At 36.2% G+C, this 9,797-nt stretch overlaps 1 protein-coding gene across 1 annotated transcript; it reads right to left on the bottom strand.

Annotated features, from left to right (window-relative positions):
• Positions 1-2,148: 2,148 nt before the first annotated feature.
• Positions 2,149-7,811, bottom strand: LOC105440957. The gene is made up of 6 exons (XM_030981360.1): positions 7,745-7,811; positions 6,915-7,003; positions 6,071-6,192; positions 3,884-4,101; positions 2,981-3,069; positions 2,149-2,340 (listed from the first exon to the last, which is right to left on the bottom strand). Exons 3-6 carry the CDS (start codon positions 6,166-6,168, stop codon positions 2,149-2,151), a joined length of 597 nt encoding a protein of 198 aa, XP_030837220.1. The 5' UTR covers positions 6,169-6,192; positions 6,915-7,003; positions 7,745-7,811.
• Between the last annotated feature and the right edge of the window lie 1,986 nt (positions 7,812-9,797).

Raw genomic sequence — 9,797 nt, 5'->3', positions numbered from 1 at the left:
TATACATATACAATAATTTATATTTGTATCGGGCTAATCAAATTTGTACCGATAGGTCCTTTTTTGTTACCAAAATTAACATTTTTGGCCGAAATCTGATTTCTTTTACGAAAGCAGTTTGCATCATTGAGCTGTTTTAATTAATCTAAATATTTTATCTTTTTAACAAGCAAAACAAAAACAGCAAGTGTTTCTTTGATGTACAATTTTTTCTCTGAAATATTTAAAAACATACATGGCTAGAACTAAGCTAGTTTATAAAGGTGAATTTGATTCGGAAATAGCAGAGTCATAGTAATCCTTACCATGTATCATCAACCTGCCTATAGCGGTCAAAACCTTCCGGCACCACTTAAAATGAGGATACCTGAAGACCGGACACTCTAGAAGGATGAGGTAGAAACGAAGATCCTCGTCACACCGATGCTCAAGTTGAATGTAACTGCACAGGTCAATGCGCACGACTTCCGATATCTATTAAATAATGACATGGTGACCCGCGATTTAGCTTCGGTGTCAATGGACCGTTTTTAATGCATCAGATTTGAACAGGTGAAGAAAATAATTGTAACATGGCAATTAACAAAGATTTATGAAAGAAATTTTATTACATTAAAAAAAATGGTCTATTTCTCCGGATTTTATTTCGTCAAAGTTACAGAGTTATAGGGTGAATATTGCAATTAAATGTTCGGCTATAATTAAGGTTAGGGTTAGGCAGGGGCATAGATGGCGCTAACCCGTATATTTCTGAGCCCTAGGAGGGAGCATTACTCGAAACTTGTAAGCATGTAATATATTAGTCTAAATCACCTGCAAAAAGTTTTACTATGATTTTTTTTTCTTCTTCTAAAGAAAAAGAGCAGAAGGAAATTTAAATATTCCCTAACTTCCTAATTCCCACCCTTTTCTGATCAATTTCATGAAACATAAGAGAAATTACCCATTCAAGGAGCCTCTTCTTTCTGAAGATCAATTCGAATGCGTTTCTTGCTGCTTTCAGATCCATGTTTAAGTCATTGACCTCGTGTGGCCTAAAAAAAAAAAGAACAAGAACAATACCAACAACAACAATAATGGCAATAATGAACATAGAAATAATAATAGTAATGAAAATGATCATTATGATAATGATAATGATAATAAAAGTAACATAATAAAAATTGTAATGAAAATGAAAATAATAATGAAAATAATAATCACAACGATAATGATGGAAAATATAATGATAATTATATAGATATATTGACTGCTATGAGAGGCATCGCTGTTTCTAGTGATAGAAACAGCCATGCCACCAATGTCAAAGTAGTCTTTATATCTTTTATATACCGAATTCACAAGAAAATCTACAAAGAATTCTTGCCATATCCTTTTCTTGAGTAAAGATTGGTTAAAACATCGCAGAAAATCTGAGACACTGTCTGTTAATCTTCGCTGGAAATATTGCCTGAATGTTACAATCATCCGGGAATCGCACACGCTAAGCGACCAAATCGCACACACACTGTATGTTAATATGGTATCCGCGCTCGCACAAAGAAACATGTAATCCAATGGGGACCTAAGCAAAATTTTACCATTTTCCCCGGTACCCGGAAGCTTTTTCATGAACTATTGACCGTTACTGGCATTGTTCGTTTCCTTACGGGCATGGCTAAAATCACGAGTTCAATTTCGACCAATCAGATGGCTAGATTTCTAAAGAGAGGTATGAAATAATGATTATGAACATAATGAAAATATAATGCAATTAACAATGAGAATAGTAGTGAAAATGATAATAAAAATGATAATGGTTACTAATGTGGTGATACTGTGATAGTATATGTTTTTATTGTTTATTATTGATTATGGTGATATGATGATGACGATGATTTCCATCATTATCACTTTCATTATTATAATTCTTATCATCTTTAATATTATCAACAATAATATTAGTAATAATAGTCAGTATCATTGTCATAATAAATATCATAATCACCATCTTCATTATTTTGATTGTTATTGTTACCATTACATTTTATGTTGTTGTTTATTTGTTTGTTTGTTAGTTGGTTGATTTATATTTGTTGTTGTTGTTTTTTGTTGTCATTTTTGTTGTTGATTGTTTTGTTGTTATTTTGGGAGGTGGGGGATAAATTGTTACCCTGTCGTTGGGAAGGATGCATTCAGACAGACTGTTGATGAAAATATTATTTCCGCTTCTTGAAATGATGCGTTCTTGTTCATCCCCCTGAAGATAGTTTCATCAAGATCGCTCAACTCCTGGAGCAGTTCGATTGAGAGTGTTGGCATCTCACTTCGTACAGAGACGGATCTCTTCAACTGTTTCTCCTGTTATATAAGACGAGGAGAGCATAACGGATGTATGAGTAGAATAATCTTAGAGCAGCAACTATATTCATTCAATTAAATTTAATTCATTTCTGATTTAGTTCCACAAAACTAATACAAACAGTAAAATATGTGAAACAATGCAAAAACAAATTCGAAATGTTACATTAGAAGAAGAAAAAACATGATGTTAAGAACCATTAATACGTAACATGACAATAAGGGAGTTTACAGATACAATGTGCCCATGGGCAGATTAAGGTCATTAATTGTACCAAAATGACCTCCCACAATACCGACACAAAATGCAAAAGTAAAATTAAAGAATGTTCAGAAATGTAATGAGAAGGACTATAAGTGAGCCGACTGACAAGGAGCCAGAAGTGAAATCAAACCCTACAAAAGTGGTTCAAAGGCCAACCAGAACAAAACTAATGGACGAGTTTCCAAAACTTTACAGTAAAATCTTTTGTGCTACATGCATGATCAACCTTTTTTCCCATTGCTTCCACTCACTACATTTCACAATGCAATTGGTAGAGCAGAATTCTTGTTGTTTTTTAAGATGATCTCTCGAAAGTCTGATCTTGTTAAAATATATTAAAAAAAACGATAATAAAAATTTAAAAATGACACATACCATCTTGCGCTGTATGATGAAAATTCGCCGCCTGCTTTCGTTGTTGCTGTCTTGGTTGCCAACGACACCAGCTCCGATGTCGGCTGATTCTAATGCAAATTTAAATTCAAATTCAAGTAATTCATTGGAATAAAGATCTCAAAACGTATCTGCGTGATTCGTCACAAATTATTGTTCGCTTTCATAATTCGTTATGTTTTATTTTACAATTTTGTCTTTTGTTTTATATGCAGATGCCTTTATGTGAATTCATTGAACAAGTGCGCATTGAGCATTTGATCTCTCTCTCTCTCTCTACCTATCTATCTATCTTTCTCTTTTCTTGTTCTGCCTCTCTCTCTCTCTCTCTCAAACTCCTGCTATCTCTCTTTCTCTCCCTGTGAATTAGTTATAGTATCATCATTGTTATTACTATTAATACCATCATCATTAACAACAACAACAACAACAGCATCATCATCTTAGTTGGCATTAAGTGGGCATGGGCGGTAAAAGCAAACTTTAAAGATATAGACCGGCAGTGGTAAAATTGCGGTTCAAGGGTTTTGGGTGCCAAATATCCATTCAATATTGTTTAAATATTGCCTTCAGAGGTTAAGATGGTAATACTTCAACCTGAATTCAGCAAAAAACAGAAATATATGCCAAAATGTTCAATGTTAAAGTGCATTCACGATTTATATGCAGGCCGGATCGATATGATAATTTACGGAAAAAAAATTAATTAGTAGGCGGTTCCCCGGCAAAATTTGTACTATCACGTATAAGTCAAAACATATTCTTTCACATGATTGGTAATAAGAGCTTCCATTTCATTTTTTGAGAGGGGGCGTTTCCAAACCTTTAAACTGAATGAAACATTAATACTAAATTGAAGTTATCAAAACATTTTATCAAATGTACCGTCCTTCTGAACTTTATACAGTTCCATGTCAACGTTATCCCATCTGGGAGGCCATTCCGGGAGCGATTGGAGTCCAAAGACATCAGCGAATGGGGTTTCTTCCAGGGGATCGAGTTGCAGGTATTGGGAAGGTCCGTTTAGATCTAGATCGCCTACCTCTCCGTGGTCCAGAACAAACGGTCTACCGCTGGACTGCTCGACGACGAAAGTATAGCGACTGCAAGCAGAATATAGATAATAATAATAATAATAAATAGTAGGAATAATCATAATCATCATCATAACAATTATAATTTTTATAACATTCTTCACGATAATGATAATGATGATAATAACAATAATAATAATATAAATAATGATGACAATAATGATAATATCGAAAATAATATCGCTAGTGATATTCGTTTGTCTCGCAATGTGGTCAATGAGGAATCTAAAAGATCACGACGTTTCGTGCGCCGCTGCAACACTTCGTCAGGTGATAAAAACTAATGTAAGCAAGCGTGTTCTATACTCTACGGGAGGACCGGCGCAGCGGTCAATAATTCGATCAATAATTGGAACAATAACGCACAAGGCCTATATCACTAGCGATATTATTTTCGATACTACATCCACAATGAGTAATATATTTAGCAATAATGATAATGTTGATAAATTTAGCAATAACACAATAGCTACAAATATATTGATTAACCGGGATCCCCCTATACCCTAACTTAAAAAAGATGAATTCGCATGTCTTCGTCAATGCTACGCATGAGATTGAATGATAATGAATCTTCACACAAAATTGTTTGAATACGTTTGTTTTTATGTATTTGTTAAATTCTTGTCTTATATTTTGTCTGACATGAATCACTTTAGCCTTATCTTATCTTTTTATCATCATTTGCTCTAGGCAAATTAGCAAATCATTAGAACATAAAGTATCATATGGGTTGAAACCTATTGTTGAAGACGTTTACTTTTGTTGGTACCATCTGGCCCCGTCTTATCCACGTTTGCGATTGATTATCAAGCATAACTTCATATCAATCGCAACTCTGTACTAACAAGAGATGGGAGTTGCAAGTTTGATGGGATCAGTTTGCTCTCAGTTCGGATAAATCGCAATTTTTTTATTGCAGGCTGACTTCGATTTCATCGGATCATCGCGTCCGGTCGGGTGGTCGCGTTACACGACTTTTCGTGAAACAAAAACGGAAAATAATGTAAAGATGCACGTTTAGGACGAGACCTTTTGTAGATCTGCCGCAAAGTTTTCACAAAGTGTCTGGTGAATTGGACCAGACCACTTGTAGATGAAAGGGGTTTAGGCCTATTTAACAAAAATAACCCCAACATTTCGTGGATAAAGGGGCATGTTTTCACAGAAGGTCGGGGAAACACGACCGCCCGACAGGACGCGCATATTGCTCCGATTGTCTCATTTTCGCTCGCGTGAACATTGCCAGCACAAACCACTGACCTCTACCTCCTGAACGGATCATCGCCCATTCCCATTCACTATACGTTACGTATTGTCTGACCGTTCATGAATATTCATGTTTTTGCTAAACTCGGCAAAATGTTTGCTTTTACTAAATGGAAAAATTACGGTGGGGGTTGGATGAAATGGACATAATAAAATAGGCAGAAGTGATCTATGATAATTCATGCTTTTTATGTTTCGTGTGCTCGACCTATAATCTTCAAATCGCTTGGTAAACTGAGTCCAAAGTTAGACTTGTTTCACATGTGTATTATAGGCAATGACGAGCTTGCAACCTATTTTGAAAAATTACGGTGGGTGAACTTTCAAAAGTCAATGAGACATGAGGGCTTCAATGAAAGAGCTAGTGATAACGTACGTCGGGGTGGATGTGCTTTTCGTTTAAACAAAAAATGAATTTTTAACGATTTAAAAAAAAAAAACGTCCATAGGCTAACATGTTAGGCTGCTGACTCAGACCATGCTCTGACGACAGGGGGCGTTGTGAAATGAGACTAATTCCCGGGACTTCCAAAAGTCAACTTAATGCAATTTCTATAGCCTTATCCATCACCTATGCGAATGACGTCATAATGACATGTTTCATCATCTGAGGAAGATATATCTGTAAGATATACAACAGGCCTAGAATATTGAAATTTGTTCTTCTGTTCATTTCTTAAAAATCTTTGCGATCGTGTCAAAGACGCACCCGTATGATTGCAAGGATGAGTAGAGATGAGTTTTATCTGTTCGTCCCGGGCTCAGTTCAGTCTTGTACCACTGGTGTGGATGCATTCCTACACCCATTCCAAGAACATACAGCTCGCCATTCTGCGAATACATGAGAAAAATATTTTTACGTCGTAGCATGTTTCCTTCTTTCTCTCCGTCTTTCTTCCTTTATTCATTCATTTTTTTAATTCATTAATCCATCAATTTGTTTCACATCTATTCATTTATTCATTCACCTGTTCATTTATTCTTTTCATCCATACATAAATTCATACATTCATTCCTACATCCATACATTCATTAGTTCATCCATTTATACATTCACTCATTTAGTATTATCATTATTATTTTAATAATTATTATTCAAAATTATATAACGAAATGAAAGCCAACAGCAAATTCTGTAGAATTTTGCAGGAATTATGAATATGCCACGTATGTCCTACCTATGAAATGTAAACGTTATCAGTGTACTGATATTCAAATTATGCAAGGAAACCCGTTTTATTTTCTAGACTTAACTGTTACACACTATTGAATGACTGACCGAATTCTTTTTGTCTTTGGTAATGACATACATAAACTGAGCTGTTCAGGGTACATGGGCATCTGTCCACATCAGTAACCCACTTCTAACAAAGGCCAAAATTAATTAATTTATTTTTATTATTTATTATTATCCACAGTTTACGAGTGTTGATCCCACTGTTAAATCCTTTATAGCTTCCAAAAACCCGCACTTGATGTTAAATTGATAATTTTAGACCAGAAAAAACAAAAAAACAATTTGTTTCGATCTTTTTAGAAAAGAGTCAACCTACCTTAAACAAGAAACTGGTAGAATTTTCTCCACAAGAGATGTGCTTCACTCCTTCCCTAACTAGCTTTAACTTGTAAGGTATCTTCACATCTAGACCAAAACAAATGGCGTAACAATATCTTTATCTGCCTTCTCATTTTGTCTTCAAAGAGATAAAGTATATTAGTGTCAGTTTATTGTTTCACATTTGATTTTATTTTATTTGATTGATTTGATTTATTTATTTTTGTTTGATTTCCTTTTTCTTTTGCATTTTTACAAATATATAGCAAACAAAACATTGCAAATTGTACACATTTCAGAAAAATATAATGTCGAATAAAGTAACTAATCGAAAACATCAAACAGGAGGGTTGACAAAGTAAGCAAATCTTGATAGCATGACTACCCTCGATGGATATATAATAATACGAATATGGTGGAACAAATATTGGTACAAATAAACATACATACCTCTTTACAGAGACAAACTAAAAAATGAATATAACTTTCTTTTAACCAGATTATTATAGATTTTTCCCTAAGTGCCTTATGGATAAGCGGCGCATGATGGTTTTCCCCAAAGCTTTTGATTTTACTTTGTTTGTTCGATTGTTTTGTTTTGTTTTGTTTCTTAAAAGCTGGGGGCGTTTCGCCCTGGTATCACACAGCGCCATCTATACGCAGAGTTTGGCCAACTTAGTTTCAATGGGTCACAACACGGCATATATTCTTTTGTTTTGTGCTTGCCCCAAAAATCAGTAGTCGCCATATTGTGTCCAACTTTTGCATATATGCCTAGATGGCTCTAGTTCCACCCACTGTATAGCATATAAGACCATTTGACCTTACCTTGTGTTACTAGGAGGCCTAGTTGTCCGTGCGAGTTACTGCCCCATACATAGACAGAACCAGTTAAGGAAACAACTGCAGTGTGAGCGCCCCCAGCGGCAATATGTTGCAATGTAACATCTGCGAGGCCTTCAACTTGAGTCGGTACGGCGTTGTGGTGTCGAGTACTCCGCTCCTGCTTGATGCCGAGCTGGCCATTGCCGTTACTCCCCCAGGAAAATAAGCGTCCATCTGTCAACAACAACGGGAAAATATACAGATTTGTTTTGTTTTGTTTTTGTTGGGGGGGGGGGGGGTAAACAAAGAGCTAAAATATATTCAAACTAAAAATGTATTACATTCGAACATTAAAATTTATTCCATATGAGTGGAAAACAGATTATGGATTCAATTCAATAATGGATTTTATTGAAAGACAATGCCTCAAGGCAAAAATACTAAATTGTGCATGGTTACGTAAAATCTTATTTCATTTGTTACAATCATTCAAACAGCATTGGTAGTACTTAACATACTATTTACTATAGTATACTATACTATAATACTATTTACATTTCATTCAAATTAACAATAGTTATAATAATCAATACAATACATAATATATAAATCAGTCAAAAAGCTTATGCTGAAATTATTGCACCTGTGTCCTTTACAATTAAAATTCATTGAAAATTTAAAATCAGCAAAATGTTGCTCTATGTTGCATGTTCATCAATGGTAAGTACATAATTATATATTTATAGCTCTGTACAAAGATAAACATATTCCAATATGGTTTGTGAAACATGTAGTCTCCTACGTTAAAACTAAATCATAGTTCGGTGCGTATTAAACATTAAATAATGATGAAAATATTATTCAACTATTGTAAATATATACATTATACAAAAATGCATGATTCCAATTATTTATTATTGAGAAGATCTATGAGGTATGGTGGTATTGGACTCTTTCTAAATATGTTTACTTGTACTGGGTGGACTTTGTTGTTCTTCTCAAGCAGTGTCAGAACCCCCTCCCTGAGTAGGAAGCATTTGCAATTTGATAACCACATTTGGCGCATTAATGTCCACCACCCCAATGTCCACCGGCACTTCCTGAAAAAAACGAGGCCTTCTGGTTGGTTCGAAGTTGGAGAAAAGTGATCTCTCATGTCGCGAGACGTAGTATATGCTGTGTTGCTGCACAATACACAAAGACGGTGGTCTGGTACTTCACCAGGAGTACTTGCAAATTTGTTATCTAGTGTATAAACTGTGTTGTTATAAGGGGCGTCGCGAGACCTTTTTCAGTGGGGGGGGGGGGTGTAGCAGTGGCGGATCCAGAGAGGGGGCCCGGGCCCCCTCCCCTGGGAAAAAACAGTTAAAAACACGTTAATTTTACTTTTATTTGGTGACGGGCCCCCTCCCCTGGGCCTCAAGGGGGGAGGGGGATGCGAATTTTTATATTTTTGGGGGGCAAAAAAAATGAGTGCTCCTTACCCCTCCCCCGCTTATTTAGCGGCTGGCTGTTTCGCCGCTACATATTTTCCAACGAATTGGGCCCCCTTCTTTCTTTTCCCTTCTCTTTATTCTCCCCCCTTTCGCTCCTCCTCCTCCCCCCCCCCCCCTCTTTCTTCCTTTTCCTCCTCTCTTTTCCCCTTTCTTCCTTTCCCCCTCCATTTTCTCCTCTCCCCTTTTCCTCCTCCCTCTTTTTTCTTCTTTCTCTCTCCCCTTTTCAGTCTTTTCCCCTCCTTTTTCTTTGCCCCTCCTTTGTTCTCCCTTTCTCCCTTCAGGTTCTCCCCCCCCCCCCTTTTTTTTTACCGGGGGGGGGGGGGCACGTGCCCCCTGTGCCCACCCCCTGAACCCGCCACTGATATATATATATCAGTATCAGTGATAACTGTGAAAGCATGGTAAGAACACTTACCTCGAGTGAGGGCGAGGGAGTGGTTATCCCCACATGCGATTTTGATGACGCCATAGCTTGATAGTTCTGTGATTAGCCTGCATGGCAAAGAGAGAGAAGTTAAAAATAAAAAAATGGCTTCTACCGACTCGAACGAATGAATTCA

The sequence above is a fragment of the Strongylocentrotus purpuratus genome, unplaced genomic scaffold (genome assembly GCF_000002235.5).
Source record: "Strongylocentrotus purpuratus isolate Spur 01 unplaced genomic scaffold, Spur_5.0 spur5_scaffold_12, whole genome shotgun sequence".
Classification (NCBI taxonomy): domain Eukaryota; kingdom Metazoa; phylum Echinodermata; class Echinoidea; order Camarodonta; family Strongylocentrotidae; genus Strongylocentrotus; species Strongylocentrotus purpuratus.
Note: the sequence above shows the minus strand (reverse complement) of the source record. Positions and strands in the feature narration are given on the sequence as shown.

What these genes read in the sequence shown, in the direction of transcription:
- LOC105440957 (XM_030981360.1), bottom strand. Translation starts at nt 6,168, where the DNA reads ATGGGTGTAGGAATGCATCCACACCAGTGGTACAAGACTGAACTGAGC. An exon ending in TCATCCTTGCAATCATACGG is followed by an intron (nt 4,102 to 6,070) that starts GTGCGTCTTTGA and finishes TTCTGCTTGCAG; the next exon opens with TCGCTATACTTTCGTCGTCG. An exon ending in TCATCATACAGCGCAAGATG is followed by an intron (nt 2,341 to 2,980) that starts GTATGTGTCATT and finishes CTTATATAACAG; the next exon opens with GAGAAACAGTTGAAGAGATC.